At 40.4% G+C, this 18,393-nt stretch overlaps 1 protein-coding gene across 1 annotated transcript; it reads right to left on the minus strand.

Annotated features, from left to right (window-relative positions):
• Window positions 1-645: 645 nt before the first annotated feature.
• Window positions 646-3,308, minus strand: LOC123147412 (transcription factor KUA1). Its single transcript, XM_044566658.1, has 3 exons — window positions 2,953-3,308; window positions 1,868-2,076; window positions 646-1,478 (listed from the first exon to the last, which is right to left on the minus strand). Exons 1-3 carry the CDS (start codon window positions 3,221-3,223, stop codon window positions 783-785), a joined length of 1,176 nt encoding a protein of 391 aa, XP_044422593.1. The 5' UTR covers window positions 3,224-3,308; the 3' UTR covers window positions 646-782.
• Between the last annotated feature and the right edge of the window lie 15,085 nt (window positions 3,309-18,393).

The raw sequence follows: 18,393 nt of genomic DNA on the forward strand, positions 1-18,393 counted from the left end.
AGCGACGGTGACCACGGGCGGCAGGGCCGTAGGCCGGGCAGCAACAGAGCCAGCCGTGACGATGGAGACAGGGGCGGCCGGAAGGAGAGCAGGAGGTGGTGGAGGCGACCCAACAACATCAGAAGCGCCGGGGCCGTCAGAGGTAGTAGATAGGGGGGAATCAGGGTCGCCCATAGCGGCGGAAGCGGGATCGGTGGCCGGAGCAAGGGAATTGATCCGGTCGGCGGTATCTATACCATGAAGAGGAGAGGTTTGCTATGGGATTCAACACACGCTTGCATTATCGTGTGCCACTACATGCAGGGACGTGGGCTGGCTACATGCCCACTGACTCACGCGCGTGCACTGACCATGGGTCGTGCTCCATACGCTGTATTACAGGGAAATACATACACTCTAACAGGTTGTACTGAATGCACTCTGAACTCTGAAGAAACAATACATAACATGATCTTTTCTCTGATCAAGATAGCTCAATCCTACCTCAACCACATGAAAGAGTGGTCCTGATACTACTTCTGTTGTAGAGGTAACCTGTGAGATTTATTATACTCAGGAAGGCGCAAAAATTATGTGCAGAAACGTAAGTGCAACTATCCAACTCTGTCCTGTATGAGAATCGATGTGAATTTGGGAAAATCAATAGGGCAAAACACAAATGCAACCTTGATGACAGACTAACAGTAAATTTACTCACGGAACATGACCAAGAAAGCTATATCATGATTTTACTATAATAAATAGCTAAGGTTTACATACACATTAAAGGTCTAGCCACAGAATCATTTTGTCGGGATTAGTCCGTTCGATGAGCCATTCTCAGCCCCTTTTCCATGGAAAGCAGATTGCCTCTCTGGTCTCCCGTTTGGATTTGGAGGCAACGCCAAGTTAGGCGCAACACCGCTGGTACTTGAGTCACCCTTCAGGTTGAGTTTGGACATGTTGTACAGGTCTTCAACATTTACCGGGGGAGCTGAGTGGACAGCAACAGGCCTGACAGGCTCATGTGATGCTTGTACTGTAACTGGTGATGATGCTTGCATAGAGACTGGTGGCCCATAGAACATTGGAGCATAGCCATAGTATGGATACGGAAAAACTGCTTGGACATAGTGAGGTGCAGGAATCATCATTGGAGGAGGATAACCATATGGGGGCATCACTTGTGGCATCACCATCCCTGCTTCTCCAGCAATTGAACTTGAACCAGCCGATTCATTGCCCTGAGGTTGATGTGCCATTGCTAGAACTGGCGATGGGGCTGATGCATATGTTAGCATAGGCACAGGAGCAGGTGGTGCCATTACTGGCACTGGTGGTGGGACAGAAACAGATGTTATCACGGGCATAGGAGCGGGTGGTGTCACAGGAGCAGTAACAGGCCGTAGATCATCTACGAACTCTTCTACATCTTGTGAAGATGAACGGGAGAGCGGCATCTCTTGTGACGATGAACGGGAGAGTGGCTGGTCACCAGGCTGATTAAAAACCATAAAACAATCATAAGCAATTGGTACACTGGGGGACAAGCAATAAATATTTAAAAAACAATTATGTTTGAGATGTCTTATTCACTTCATATAACAGGGTGATTCTATGCTAACAGCTACTCCCTCCGTTCCAAATTACTTGTCGCAGAAATGGATGTATCTAGAACTAAAATACATCTAGATACAACCATACATGCGACAAGTAATTCGGAACGGAGTATACGAGAACTTACTAAGGCAACAGGAACAAAGAGGAAAAGAATAAGCACCAATCTTAAGAATGCATCGCGACATGTTTGCCTAAGTACAATCAGCTAAACCTGGTTGCACCTCAACACTACATGCAGAGAAATAGAAAGGTAGGGAGAGATGCTCACATCCTCAATAACCATATCGAAGAGGCTTGATCTTCTCTTTCTCCTATTAACATTTGTTTGGCGAATGAAATACTTCTGAGCATGGCTAGCAACTTGAGTAGGTGTCCTCGAGACAACATAATTACGGGATATGCCACGCCAATCACCTTTTCCTAATTTGTTCAATCCAAGTAGAAATTTTTTGTGCTCCTCTTCTGACCATGACTCACCTGTCACCCAACAAAATAAATGGCATTCTTCAATGCAAATTCGACATATTCATTCAAATTTTTAAATCATAATAAAGAACAAGCATGAAGTTGCATGGAAATTTATAACAGTACTGTATACCATTACACATTAAAAGAATGCAAACCATGTACAAAATATGGAGTGTGAGTGTAACCTAGTTAATGATATTGGTGACTGTAATGAATATTATTTCTGGGTTGCAATAAAATCATTTAGCCAATTAAGTGACAAGGCCACAAGCTTGAATGGTAACAGCGGAATAGAAGCACAACTTCAGATTCGTTTCAAAAAAAAAAAGTACCCCCTCCATCTAACATAGCTTGAAAAACGATCTTATATTGTGGGACGGAGGGAGTAAATTCTGATGACAAGAAGCAGTCACAAGCACCGCTCACCACCAGTAAACCCCCAAATCTGTCAGTAATGGGACAAAGTGATGAACTAAACACTAAAACAGGTCTCAACCAAGTATTAAGTTGGAGTAGTTTGCTAATTTTGCACACCACTAGGCATCGTAAACCGAACAAAAATCCCAACTAACACCGAACCTACCAGATTAAAAGCAGTACTTTCCGCAAAGTTTCAGAAAACTACTTCGATCGGCACAGTAAAATCAAAACTTTCTCACTTGCCATCTTAAAAGCCAACAGCAAAACTGCACCTTCACAACAAAACCACATATTTGCACACTACAACAAACAATCATCTTAACTACGTAAAGAACATCACAGGGGTGATCAGAACACATTTTTTTTACAGAACAGAGACTAAACCTCCATACACATGCAACAAAACAAAGAATCTCATCTCCCCGTAGGCTAAAACAGGGGAGAGAAGGAAAATAAAAAGCCCACCTCGCTTCCTGTGGGGTTTGTCGTCGTCGCCCTCGGAGCCGTACCCCTCGGCCCTGGCACCGCCGCTACCCTCCGCGAGCTGCGCGAGGTTGCCCATGCTGACGCTCTTCCTGATTGGCTTGTCGCCGATGCGCACGCCGAAGAGCTTCACGGGGCGCGCCGTGCATGTGCGGGAGTTGTGCCCGTGGTGCCCGCACTGCGAGCACCGCCTCGGCCCGTCCCCCGCACCGCCGCCGGCAGGCGCCGCCGGTGGCACGCCGTCCCGCGTCATGGCAGGCAGGCTAGGGTTGTGGATTTTTATTTTTTTAATCTATTATATCTGGTTGATTGATTTGATCCGTCTTTTTCTTTTTCTCCTCTGGTGGTGCGTCGTGTATTTATCGTCCGCGAGGGGAGGCAAAGCCGTATAAGCAGTATACGGCGAGAGATGAGCTGGGAATTTTCCTGGATTTTCCTTATCTGTACAAAAAAAAAACCTTTTATGTGCTGGCGGTGATATTTGGATTTTGCTGGAAGTCTTCACCTTCGCAGTCAAGACATGCCACCAGATATTGTACAGCCTACCCCTAAAAAAAAGAAGATATTGTACAGCCTGGATTTTATTTGGTGGTTAAATACAGATTGTTCATATTAATATGGATGATTTTCAAAATAAATACTACTGGTATGGATGCGTATCTGTATAAGATTGAATAGTCCAGTGATATGGAGTATATGATGTGGATTCTTTGTATCCGTTGATTTCTTTTATTACTACAATAAGATCTCTTACACTAATGTATATATGAGATTGGTGGTCCATTTATTAGGCAAAATTAGAATGTATTCCCTCTGTTCCTAAATATAAGTCTTTTTAGACATTTCAAATGGATTGCAACATATGGATGTATGTAAACATATTTTAGAGTATAGATTCACTCATTTTGTTTCGTATGTAGTCACTTGTTGAAATCTATAGAAAGACATATATGTAGGAACGGAGGGAGTACTCCACTGCGGGAATCGGTTGCAATATATTTCAACTTGTTTTGGTAACATGATATTTGTATTAATGATACGAGAACCATAACTAAAAATACATATAAAATACTGCATTACATTACTATATAGTTGTAAAATATTTTTGAATAAAACTAGCATTTTTTCCGTGTATAGTTGCATATTGAAATGGTCTTTTTCTTCCCCCGCAAAAAAAAGAAGAGATGGTATTTTTCATACAAGATTGCATGCTAAGTTGGCATTGTTCTCATATTAAAAGGTATAGATTAACTCGGATCACCTATTTAGTTACCATCATTTAGGTAGTCTACTCATCGGTTCCTTGACCAGAATATTGATAAGATTAGCTACCTAGATTTCAAATTTTGAGTTGATTTCTCGTTGAAAGGATGAGAGCTAGAGCGTTTATTTGCAGGAGCATTTTCTATCCCTACATTAGGTACACAACATTCGACTCTACCCTTTTGTGAACATTGTATTTTTTTTCTTTAAGCAATCAAATATAATTTTAATTTGTATAGGAATCAAAATGTCATAATATAATATTAATATGGAGTATATTATATGGACTTTTTGCATTTGTCTATTTACTTTGCACAGTAAAACCCCTTAAATTAATGGGTACAAGATTGATGGCCCATTCATTAGGTGAAATGCCTAAGCTATAACCACCATTTAACCAGACTATTGATTGATGGTTTCCGTGAACGTGAATATTAATAAGTTTTAGCCATGTAAATAATAAAGTTTGAGGATACTTCTCAGTGAAAGGGCTATATATGGGTTGTTTTATTTGTAGCAGATACCCCCCCCCCCCTTACATTTGATACAAAATATTATGACGTCTCCCTTATGAAAATATTTGTTCAGATTTTCTTCGATCAATGAAACATAATTTTAAAACATGTAGTACTCAGAATGGCATGATATTACATTGTTTTGGAAATCATGCAAATCAAGTTCCATGAGGTTACACCCAAATGGCATTGATGATTCTAATTGACTCCTTGTGAATCAAGGTGGCTGCTAGGCACCACTTGTCACGAAAGATAATGTGTCTTAGTTTGGACATGGACGCACATGTTTTTCATATTTTATGGGCGGTAAGGCAACATGTTATTGGAGTCATGATGAGTGGAGGAAGGTTTCATACAAAAGGAACCGTCCAATTTTGTTGAGATATGAGGCAACCGTTCATTGATAGAAAAGGTTTCCTTTTCTTTAATTCTACATATGGTTGAGAACAAAAAAGAACATACTGGTGTTCGGCGGATAAGGCAATCTCTTTTGTCCCATGTTATGGGACAACATTTTTTGTATACTTAGTAGTTGCCATGGATGAATTGAATGGTGAAGAAACGTCACCCATCACAATTTTTGGCTTACTAAAATTAAGAGCATAGCAAACGTGTCGCACACTGCTCACATACCGACATTTACAATAGAGGAGGAGCGAGGATAGCACTAGGCCCTGTGTCCGCTTTAATGCTACAGTCATCTGCAATGCGCTATGATGTAAAATATACTTTGTGCGAGGGTTTCGCAGCTCGGGTTGTGGCCAAGGGGACCGTGTCTTGGCTCCATCACTAATTTACAATGCTCAACACTTAAGTAGGAAACATGCAAACAAGATAAACATCCAAATAAACTAGAAATGAGCTACCTCTGCCCCTCCCCCCAAAAAAGAAAGGTCATAACAAAGACGCTAACTACAACCTTCCCTTTGCATTGCGTAAGGCAAAAAAACTAAGGGGCGCTCAACTCAACTTTTTGCGTCGACGCAACAAGAGAGACCAGGATTCCTAGCGCCCCTTTTTAGGCGTTGTGTTGTAGATGCTCTAACAACCTATATGGTCAAGATGTCATAATAAAGCTATCGAGATGATCATACAATGCATACATATAATTTTCCTTTGTCATTATCATTTTGTTATTCTCTTTCTATAAGTGTTATATGCTTTATGCCATAATTTATTTACTAAGTTTGGGAGCATTAATTAATGTTTCAATTTACAACTTAACAACGTGAAGAGGTCACATGCTAGGGTGATGTGGCAGGATGGGGTCATTGGCCCATGTGCCATATTGGCCATGAAATCATTAGGCGAGTGGTATGGGTGTAGTTGTGTGCATTTCCTTAGTTTAGGCGGTTGCTTCCTGGAAGCTCAAGCATGAGACTCCACCGCTCACCATATCCGAGGTAGCATTTGTCCATGACGCTGTCATCATCAATCTGTACCAATGCTTGGTGATCATGAAAGAGCCTTGCTTAGCTTAATGCTCTATGCTTCTTCATGCTCGCTTGTAGTTTGGAGCCTCCTATGTTGTCTATTTTGACTTATTGACCCACCCTCACCATCTATTTAGCAGTCTCCTACCACCTCACATCAGGAGAAAACCAGCCAAGTTTCTCTTGTTACAAAAAAACAAAAATTTCCATTTAGATGGTTCAAGCAAGTACCGATCCATAAGATTACTGGTCAAAATAAGAACATGCTTCGATAATTGACAGATCGCCTAATCGTCCTCATTTAATTCCGGATTCATTGACCACTGGTGAGAGTGGACGTGGACATGGATCTTTTTTCCGAGTAAAAGAGCTTTATTGCTTACTTAATTGGGCATACATCATGATGCAACGTGTTAGTGAGGAATACAAGAATGTAATTAAACCATGAATGTTCCTCCTAAAACTTGTTGCTTGCTTTGCAATAATTAAGCCGCCTCATTAGTGCCTCTTCATACGAAAATCAGCCTAAATTTCTCAAAGTGTCCACTTAGCTCTCTAATCTCATGAAGAGACCAGCGATCTCGGTACGATCAATTTTTTTGTCTTCAACAACTTTATGATTACTTGTGCATTGCTCTCAACAACAACTCCGTGGAAGCCTCTCACAAGGGTCACACCATCCCATCCCGAATCGCCTGTCCTTCCATTGCCATAGGGTTTGCTGCATATGCATACCAAAGGGCTTGTGCACGTAGTAGAGTACCAAATTTTTCATAGATCATCAACCCAGTACATCCCTGGTTGGTGTTATCATGAGTGAGGCATCGACATTCACCTTTATCATTCCATTATGAGGAGGTGGCCATTTAGCTTTCTTTGGAGCCTTCATTTTACTTTCTTTTCCTATCATGGCTAAGTCCATCGTCGTATCAATAACCCATTTGAGAGCTTGTACTATGGTACACCTAGCCTCCCCATGTCTTCTTGCCTTTCGCTCAGTCCATATGGCCCACGCACCACATAAAATGACAAATGCAAGCATCCATCTAGAAGAACTTAGTTCCGTCGACTAAATCAAAGAAACATGACTACAAGTGGAGATTGGGAATTGTAATCCTAGTTAGAGTTTTTATCTCTTCCTGAAAAGGTCAAGCCCAAGTACAATTAAATTGCATGCATTGTGGTTTCATACTTTCCATGACTCTCACAAAAATATATCACCTCCATATGCTTTCATTTCAATACTGCATGGCAAGGAATGAAGTTAGGAATTATGTTCCACCAAAAGTTAGGAGGGACCTCAAGTCTCCACCTTTTCTTGTGGGCATTTTCTTGGCTGATGCTGAGCTCGAGTAAACATTTGCTTGATCTCAAGTCTCTATGTACAAACCTTATCGTGAAATTACCATGTATTTATAGATTCCACGCCTACAAGTCCTCAGCGAACAACAGAGGAGGATTCTGCATATTACACTCACAACAGGTTCAATAAAAGTGCAAGTTAATCATATTAATGTTCCATTCCCCATTGTCTTCATATATCAGTTCTTCCACTCGGTTGACAGCTGCACTTGGAAGCTTCACAACATGCTTGTACCCATGGTTAGAAGGAATCCATGGACCAACCAAAGCCAAATAGAAGATCCATCTCCTACCCTTGAAACCAACCCCAATTTTAGTGCCTCTATACCATGTAGAATGGCCTCCCAACTATTTGATGATCCTCGCCAATTCTTGGCTGATGTAAAATCATTATCATGAAAATACTTGCACAAAACAATTATGACATCGTAATCAACCTCTATCATGATTTTGCGATCATAGCATGATTGAACACTTCAAAATCTGATGGTGTTACGGCCCAAGGATTCCCGACCCCTCTAGTTGCCGGCCCAAGGCCCCCAAGGTTAGTTTCTGCCCTAGGCCATCATGCCGGCCCATGGGCTTGTAGAAGGAATACTTTGGAAAGTCTTGTTGTCCAAGACAAGGAAGCCGAAGCCATGGAGGATGACCTGGAAGGAGGACTCCGTCTTCACCATTTTGCTGTTGGACCTTTGGGATCATGGGAAACTATAGGATCTAAGTTGATGTCAGGATAATGTGACTTGAACATATCCCATGCTTGTCGGCCCCCCTCCCTGGTGGTCGAGTTCTTTCACTCAGCAATCCTTGGTGAGGTAAACTGGAGATGCGCTGCTAGGTCAGAGAAGCTGATTGACACGACCTCCTTTTGCCATAGAAATCTGAAGGGGGCCTCCATCACCAGCCTGGCGAAGTACAAAAGCTCGATAATTTGCTTTAGCTTGACTAGCAGAAGTTGAGTGTTGCTAGAATTTTGGAATTGATTCTAGATGCTTGGTGAAAGGATCGATAAGGTCGACTAGAGGGGGTGATTAGGCGACTAAAAAAGTTTAACCTCTTTTACAAATTTAGGCTCAACAAATAAAGTAGGTTGTCTAGATATGCAACTAGACGGACAACCTATATGACAGGCAACGCAAGTAACAAAGTGCAAGCAAGAGTAAGCACAAGATATGAACTTTCACAAAGTAAAGAACTAAAATAACTACATGTGTAGATGATGAAGACGAGGATGTGTTTTTGAAGTTTCCTCCTTTGTGGGAGGTATGTGTCCATTTGCGAGGTGTGTGGGGGCACAATGCTCCCCAAACGTCCCAAGGGCTCACCCTAGTCTCCTCACGCACTCGCACAATGCAAGGTGCTGCGATTCCACTAGTGGTGCCCTTGAAGGCGACAACTGGGACCTTTACAAACATGGTTGGGGTTCTCTCCACAACTTAATGGAGGCTCTCAACACCACTATGGAGCTTCTCCACAATGGAATTTTTCTCCGAGGTGACCTCTTCCTCTAGGGTGCCCAAACACCCAAGAGTAACAAGATCCACAAGAGAAAGTATGGGGGTGTAAATTTCCTTTGTTGGAAGTGTAGATCTAGGTCTCCGCCCTCAATCGCTAGCAAATCAACAAGTTTGGTTGGCTAGAGAAGAAGATCGGGCAAATATGAGCTTCGAGAAAATATGAGCGTCGGGCAATGATACGTCTCCAATATCTATAGTTTTTTTATTATTCTATACTATTATATTATCACTTTTGTATGCTTTACATGTCATTTATATTATTTTATAGACTAACCTATTAACTTAGTGCCCAGTGCTAGTTCCTGTTTTTTGTATGTATTGTGTTTCGTAGAAAAACCATACCTACTGAAGTACAAACACGACGAAACTTTTCCGTGACTTTTTCTAGGACATAACAGACCCTAGAAGCCTTGAGGGAGGACTAGAAGACCCACAAGGGGCCTGCAAGCCAGGTCGGCGCGCCCAGGGGTAGGCGCGCTCCCATGACTTGTGGGCACCTTGTTGCTCCGTCTTCCCTAATCTCTGCTACCTCTTGAGCATGTGTTGGTTTTCCCTTTAAGAGGAAAGGGTGATGCAGCAAAGTAGCGTAAGTATTTCCCTCAGTTTTTGAGAACCAAGGTATCAATCCAGTAGGAGATTAAACGCAAGTCCCTCGTACCTGCACAAACAAACAAGAACCTCGCAACCAACGCGATAAAAGGGGTTGTCAATCCCTTCACGGTCACTTTATGAGAGTGAGATCTGATAGAGATAATAAGATAAATGTTTTTGGTATTTTTGTTGTGTAGATTGGAAAATAAAGATTGCAAAATAAACGGCGATAGAAATGGCTTGTTGACGGAAGAATAATATAATGGAAGATAGACCCGCGGGCCATAGGTTTCACTAGTGGCTTCTCTCAAGATAGCAAATTCTATGGTGGGTGAACAAATTACTGTCGAGCAGTTGATAGAAAAGCGCATAGTTATGAGAATATCTAGGCATGATCATGTATATAGGCATCACGTCCGCGACAAGTAGACCGAAACAATTCTACATCTACTACTATTACTCCACACATCGACCGCTGTCCAGCATGCATTTAGAGTATTAAGTTCATAAGAACAGAGTAACACATTAGGTAAGATGACATGATGTAGAGGGATAAACTCAAGCAATATGATATAAACCCCATCTTTTTATCCTCGATGGCAACAATACAATATGTGCCTTGCTGCCCCTGCTGTCACTGGGAAAGGACACCACAAGATTGAACCCAAAGCTAAGCATTTCTCCCATTGCAAGAAAGATCAATCTAGTAGGCCAAACCAAACTGACAATTTGAAGAGACTTGCAAAGATATTAAATCATGCATAAAAGATTTAAGAGGAGAATTAAATATTGTTCATAGATAATCTTGATCATAAACCCACAATTCACCGGATCTCGACAAACACACCGCAAAAAGAATTACATCGAATAGATCTCCAAGAGAATCGAGGAGAACTTTGTATTGAGATCCAAAGAGAGAGAAAAAGCCATCTAGCTAATAACTATGGACCCGAAGGTCTGCGGTAAACTACTCACACATCATCGAAGAGGCTATGGTGTTGATGTAGAAGCCCTCCGTGATCGATTCCCCCTTTTGGCGGAGCGCCGGAAAAGGCCCCAAGATGGGATCTCATGGGTACAGAAGGTTGTGGCAGTGGAAATAGGGTTTCGTGGTGCTCCTAGATGTTTTTAGGGTATATGGCTATATATAGGAGGAAGAAGTAGGTCGGTGGAGCTGCAAGGGGCCCACGAGGGTGGGCGCACACCTACCCCCTGGGCGCGCCCTCCTACCTCGTGGCCGCCTCGCTTCTTTCTTGACGTCGACTCCAAGTCTCCTGGATCACGTTTGTTCCAAAATTAACTCTTCCGAAGGTTTCATTCCATTTGGATTCCGTTCGATATTGCTTTTCTGCGGAACACTGAAATAGGCAAAAAACAACAATTTGCACTGGGCCTTTGGTTAGTAGTTTAGTCCCAAAAATAATATAAAAAGTTATATTAAAGCCCATTAAACATCCAAAACAGATAATATAATAGCATGGAACAATCAAAAATTATAGATACGTTGGAGACGTATCAAGCATCCCCAAGCTTAATTCCTGCTCGTCCTCGAGTAGGTAAATGATAAAAACAGAATTTTTGATGTGGAATGCTACCTAGCATAATTCTCAATGTAATTTTCTTTATTATGGCATGAATGTTCATGTCCGAAAGACTCAAGATAAAAGTTTAATATTGACATAAAAATAATAATACTTCAAGCATATTAACAAAGCAATCATGTCTTCTCAAAATAACATGGCCAAAGAAAGTTATCCGTACAAAATCATATAGTCTGAATATGCTCTATCTTCATCACACAAAGTATTTAATCATGCACAACCCCGATAACAAGCCAAGCAATTGTTTCATACTTTTGATGTTCTCAAACTTTTTCAATCTTCACGCAATATATGAGCGCGAGCCATGGACATAACACTATATGTGGAATAGAATGGTGGTTGTGGAGAAGACAAAAAGGAGAAGATAGTCTCACATCAACTAGGCATATCAACGGGCTATGGAGATGCCCATCAATAGATATCAATGTGAGTGAGTAGGGATTGCCATGCAATGGATGCACTAGAGCTATAAGTGTATGAAAGCTCAACAAAAGAAACTAAGTGGGTGTGCATCCAACTAGCTTGCTCACGAAGACCTAGGGCATTTTGAGGAAGCCCGTCATTGGAATATACAAGCCAAGTTCTATAATGTAAAATTCCCACTAGTATATGAAAGTGACAACATAGGAGACTCTCTATCATGAAGATCATGGTGCTACTTTGAAGCACAAGTGTGGTAAAAGGATAGTAACATTGTCCCTTCTCTCTTTTTCTCTCATATTTTCTTTTTTTCCTTTTTTTATTTGGGCCTTCTCTTTTTTATGGACTATTTTTTCTCTTTTTTTATTTTTTCGTCCGGAGTCTCATCCCGACTTATGGGGGAATCTAGTCTCCATCATCCTTTCCTCACTTGGGACAATGCTCTAATAATGATGATCATCACACTTTTATTTACTTACAACTCAAAAATTACAACTCGATACTAGAACAACATATGACTTGATACGTCCATTTTGCATCATGCTTTTATATCGATATTTATTACATTATGGGCTGTTATTACACATTATGTCACAATACTTATGCCTATTCTCTCTTATTTTTACAAGGTTTACATAAAGAGGGAGAATGCTGGCAGCTGGGATTCTGGGCTGGAAAAGGAGCAAATATTAGAGACCTATTCTGCACAGCTCCAAAAGTCCTGAAACTTCACGGAAGTCATTTTCAGAATATATAAAAAATACTGAGCGCAAGAAGTTCCGGAGGGGGGACACACCCTGCCCACGAGGGTGGGGGCGCGCCCTACCCCCCTGGGCGCACCCCCTACCTCGTGGGCCCCCTGGTGGCCCTCCGATGCCCATCTTTTGCTATATGGAGTATTTCGATGAGGAAAAAATCATAAGCCAGCTTTCGGGATGAGACTCCGCCGCCACGAGGCGGAACCTTGGCGGAACCAATCTAGGGCTCTAGCGGAGCTATTTTGCCGGGGAAACTTCCCTCCGGGAGGGGGAAATCATTGCCATTGTCATCGTCAACGATCCTCTCATCGGAAGAGGGTCAATCTCCATCAACATCTTCACCAGCACCATCTTCTCTCAAACCCTAGTTCATCTCTTGTATCCAATTCTTGCCTCTAAGCCTGGGATTGGTACCTGTAGGTTGCTAGTAGTGTTGATTACTCCTTGTAGTTGATACTAGTTGGTTTATTTGGTGGAAGATCATATGTTCAGATCCTATATGCATATTAATACTCCTCTGACTATGAACATGAATATGCTTTGTGAGTAGTTACGTTTGTTCCCAAGGACATGGGAGAAGTCTTGCTATTAGTAGTCATGTGAATTTGGTATTCGTTCGATATTTTGATGAGATGTATGTTGTTTCTCCTTTAGTGGTGTTGTGTGAACGTCCACTACATGACACTTCACCATTATTTGGGCCTAGAGGAAGGCATTGGGAAGTAATAAGTAGATGATGGGTTGCTAGAGTGACAAAAGCTTAAACCCTAGTTTATGCGTTGCTTCGTAAGGGGCTGATTTGGATCCATATGTTTCATGCTATGGTTAGGTTTACCTTAATACTTTTGTTGTAGTTGCGGATGCTTGCAATAGAGGTTAATCATAAGTGGGATGCTTGTCCAAGTAAGGGAAGTACCCAAGCACCGGTCCACCCACACACCAAATTATCAAAGTACCGAACACGAATCATATGAACGTGATGAAAACTAGCTTGACGATAATTCCCATGTGTCCTCGGGCGCGCTTTTCTCTATATAAGAATTTGTCCAGGCTTGTCCTTTGCTACAAAAAGGATTGGGCCACCTTGCAGCACTTTATTTACTTTTGTTACTTGTTGCTCGTTACAAATTATCTTATCATAAAACTATTTGTCACCTATAATTTCAGTGCTTGCAGAGAATACCTTGCTGAAAACCGCTTATCATTTCCTTCTGCTCCTCCTTGGGTTCGACACTCTTACTTATCGAAAGGACTACAATAGATCCCCTATACTTTTGGGTCATCAAGAATCTTTTTTGGCGCCGTTGCCGGGGAGTGAAGCGCCTTTGGTAGGTGGAATTTGGTAAGGAAAAATTTATATAGTGTGCTAAAATTTACTGTCACTTGTTACTATGGAAAGTAATCCTTCGAGGGGCTTGTTCGGGGTATCTTCAACTCGACCAGTAGAGCAAAGAGTTGCTCCTCAACCTACTGAACCTACTGAAAATGAAAATGTCTACTTTGAAATTCCTTCGGGTATGATAGAAAAACTGCTAGCTAAACCTTTTGCTGGAGATGGAACATTACATCCCGATGAGCACCTAATATATGTGGATGAAGTTTGTGGATTATTTAAGCTTGCAGGTGTGCCCGATGACGTTATTAAGAAGAAGGTCTTCCCTTTATCTTGGAGGGAGACGCATTGCCATGGTATAGCCTATGTGATGATATGGGATCATGGAACTACAAACGATTGAAATTGGAATTTCATCAGAAGTTTTATCCTATGCATCTTGTTCATCGAGATCGTAATTATATATATATATTTTGGCCTCGCGAAGGAGAAAGCATCGATCAAGCTTGGGGGAGGCTTAAGTCAATGTGATATTCATGCCCCAATCATGAGCTCTCAAGAGAAATGATTATTCAAAATTTTTATGCTCGACTTTCTGATAACAACTGCACCATGCTCGATACTTCTTGTGCTGGCTCTTTTGTGATGAAGACTATTGAATTCAAATGAGATTTATTGGAAAGAATTAAATGCAACTCTGAAGATTGGGACCTCGATGAAGGTAAGAAGTCAGGTATGACACCTAAGTTTGATTGTGTTAAATCTTTTATGGATATCGATGTTTTCCGTAAATTTAGCACCAAATGTGGACTTGACTCTGAAATAGTAGCTTCTTTCTGTGAATCTTTTGCTACTCATATTGATCTCCCTAAAGAGAAGTGGTTTAAATATCATCCTCCCATAGAAGTAAAAGTAGCTGCACCTATTAAAGTTGAAGAAAAGACTGTCACTTATAATGATCCTATTGTTCCTACTACTTATGTTGAGAAACCACCTTTTCCTGTTAGGATAAAAGATCATGCTAAAGCTTCAACTATGGTTCGTAAAAGCAATATTAGAACCTACACACCTCCTAAACAAGTTAAAGTTGAACCTAATATTGCTATTGTTAAGGATATCTTGGCTGATAATATTGATGGGCATGTTATTTATTTCTATGATGAAACTGCTAGAATTGCTAAACCTTGTGTTAAAGATAAACATAGACCTATGGTAGGCATGCCTGTTATTTCTGTTAAAATAGGATATCATTGTTATCATGGCTTGTGTGATATGGGTGCTAGTGCTAGTGCTAGTGCTAGTGCTAGTGCTAGTGCAATACCTATTGACTTATACAAAGAAATTATGCATGGTATTGCACCTGCCGAGTTAGAAGATATTGATGTCACAATTAAACTTGCCAATAGAGATACTATTTCACCAATTGGGATTGTTAGAGATGTTGAAGTCTTGTGTGGGAAAACTAAATATCCTGCTGATTTTCTTATTCTCAGCTCCCCACAAGATAGCTTTTGTCCCATTATATTTGGTAGACCCTTCTTGAACACAGTTAATGCTAAGATAGATTGAGAAAAGGATGTTATTACTATTGGTTTAGGTGATATGTCTCATGAATTTAATTTCTCTAAATTTCATAGACAACACCGTGAAGAGGAATTGCCTAGTAAAGATGAAATTATTGGTCTTGCTTCTATTGTCGTGCCTCCTAGTGATCCTTTAGAACAGTATTTGCTAGACCATGAAAATGATATGTTTATGAATGAAAGAAGGGAAATAGATGAAGTATTCTTTAAACAGGAACCCATCCTGAAACACAATTTGCCTGTCGAAATTCTAAGGGATCCTCCTCCACCCAAGGGTGATCCCGTGTTTGAACTCAAACCGTTACCTGATACTCTTAAATATGCTTATCTTGATGAGAAAAAGATATATCCTGTTATTATTAGTGCTAACCTTTCATAGCATGAAGAAGAGAGATTATTGAAAACCCTGAAGAAGCACCGTGCTGCTATTGGATATACTCTTGATGATCTTAAGGGCATTAGTCTCACTCTATGTCAACACAAAATATATTTGGAAAAAGATGCCAAACCAGTTCGTGATCACCAACGACGGCTGAATCCTAAGATGAAAGAAGTGGTAAGAAATGAAATACTAAAGCTCCTTGAGGCAGTTATAATTTATCCTGTTGCTGATAGTCAGTGGGTAAGTCGGGTCCATTGTGTCCCCAAAACTTGAAAGCTTCACAACACAAAACTCAACAGAAAATCTCATGAGCTCCGTTAGTATAAGAAAACAAACCACCACTTCAAGGTACTGTAATGAACTCATTCTTTATTTATATTGGTATTAAACCTACTGTATTACAACTTATCCATGGTTCATACCCTCCGATACTAGCCACAGATTCATCAAAATCAGCAAACAACACACGAAAAACAGAATCTGTCAAAAACAGAACAGTCTGTAGTAATCTGTAAGTTTCGGATACTTCTGTAACCCAAAAAATTCTTAAATAGATTGGTGGACCTGAGGAATTTGTCTATTAATCATCTTCAAAAAGAATCAACCTAATCTCACTCTCCAGTAAAAAATGGCAGCAAATCTCGTGAGTGCTAAAGTTTCTGTTTTTTACAGCAAGATCACAAAGACTTCCCCCAAGTCTTCCCAAAGGTTCTACTTGGCAAAAACACTAATTAAAAACATAAAACCACATATAAACATAAGCTAGATGAATTATTTATTACCAAACTGGAAAAAAACAAGAAACAAAAATAAAATTGGGTTGCCTCCCAACAAGCGCTATCGTTTAACGCCCCTAGCTAGGCATAAAAACAAGAATAGATCTAGGTAGTATCATCTTTGATATGCAATCCATAAGTGGCTCTCATAATAGATTCATAAGGTAATTTAATTTTCTTCCTAGGAAAGTGTTCCATGCCTTTCCTTAACGGAAATTGGAATCTAATACTTCGTTCTTTCATATCAATAATTGCACAAATCGTTCTAAGGAAAGGTCTAACAAGAATAATAACACAAGTGGGATTGCAATCTAAATCAAGAACAATGAAATCTACGGGCACATAATTCCTATTTTCAACAATAAGAACATCATTAATCCTTCCCATAGGTTTTTTAATGGTGGAATCCGCAAGATGCAAATTTAAAGAATAATCATCAAATTCACGGAAACCTAACACATCACACAAAGTTTTTGGAATCATGGAAACACTAGCACCTAAATCACATAAAGCATAGCATTCATGATCTCTAATTTTAATTTTAATAGTAGTTTCCCACTCATCATAAAGTTTTCTAGGGATAGAAACGTCTAATTCAAGATTTTCTTCATAGGATTGCATTAAGGCATCAATGATATGTTTGGTAAAAGATTTATTTTGATCATAAGCACGAGGAGAATTTAGCACGGATTGCAACAAGGAAATACAATCTATCAAAGAGAAATTATAATAATTAAATTCCTTGAAATCCAAAATAGTGGGTTCATTTCTATGTAAAGTTTTGACCTCTTCAATCCCACTTTTACCAATTTTTGCATCAAGATCTAAAAACTCCGGATCATTGGGACGCCTTTTAACTAAAGTTGACTCATCTCCAGTCCCATCATTATCAAGATTCATATTGCAAAACAAAGATTTAATAGGAGACACATCGATCACTTTTAGATATTCATCCTTATTATCATCTATCTCTTTCGGTTTGGCGGCCATCTTATTAACTAAGGTGGCCTGCTTATCCGAAATTTGGGCTATTAATTTTTCAAGATGAGCAAACTGAGATTTCAAACCATAAAATTCCTTAGACATATCATCAAGCTCTTTATTCATGTATTCCATAAAACCTTTTTTCTATTTAAGCTCATTTCTGAAGAAATTATTATGCTCAAATTGCAAGGACATAAAACTTCTAACGTTGTTTTCGATTTCTTCCAACCTTCTATGGTGAATATCAATACTTTTTGGAAGAGACACCGTGACAAACAATCCAACACACAAGAAAACAAGAAGTAAGCGAAAAGATATGGACGGAAAGGGCGAACGGAAAAGAGGGCGAATAAAATGGCAAGGGTGAAGTGGGTGAGAGGAAAACAAGAGGCAAATGGCAAATAATGTAATGCGAGGGATAAGAGTTTGTGATGGGTACTTGGTATGTCTTTACATGTGCATAGATCTCCCCGGCAACGGTGCCAGAAATCCTTTTTGCTACCTCTTGAGCATGCGTTGGTTTTCCCTTGAAGAGGAAAGGGTGATGCAGCAAAGTAGCGTAAGTATTTCCCTCAGTTTTTTAGAACCAAGGTATCAATCCAGTAGGAGATTACACACAAGTCCCTCGTACCTGCACAAACAAACAAGAACCTCACAACCAATGCGATAAAGGGGTTGTCAATCCCTTCACGGTCACTTAGGAAAGTGAGATCTGATAGAGATAATAAGATAAATATTTTTGGTATTTTTGTTGTGTATTTTGCAAAATAAACGACGACATAAATGGCTTGTTGACGGAAGAATAATATAATGTAAGATAGACCCGGGGGCCATAGGTTTCACTGGTGGCTTCTCTCAAGATAGCAAATTCTACGGTGGGTGAACAAATTACTGTCGAGAAATTG

Source organism: Triticum aestivum, chromosome 7A (genome assembly GCF_018294505.1).
Source record: "Triticum aestivum cultivar Chinese Spring chromosome 7A, IWGSC CS RefSeq v2.1, whole genome shotgun sequence".
NCBI lineage: Eukaryota > Viridiplantae > Streptophyta > Magnoliopsida > Poales > Poaceae > Triticum > Triticum aestivum.

Coding starts and splice junctions, on each gene's coding strand:
- LOC123147412 (XM_044566658.1), bottom strand. CDS start 3,223: ATGACGCGGGACGGCGTGCCACCGGCGGCGCCTGCCGGCGGCGGTGCG. Junction 2,077..2,952: donor CAAACCCCACAGGAAGCGAG/GTGGGCTTTTTA, acceptor GTTGGGTGACAG/GTGAGTCATGGTCAGAAGAG. Junction 1,479..1,867: donor TCGATATGGTTATTGAGGAT/GTGAGCATCTCT, acceptor GTTTTTAATCAG/CCTGGTGACCAGCCACTCTC.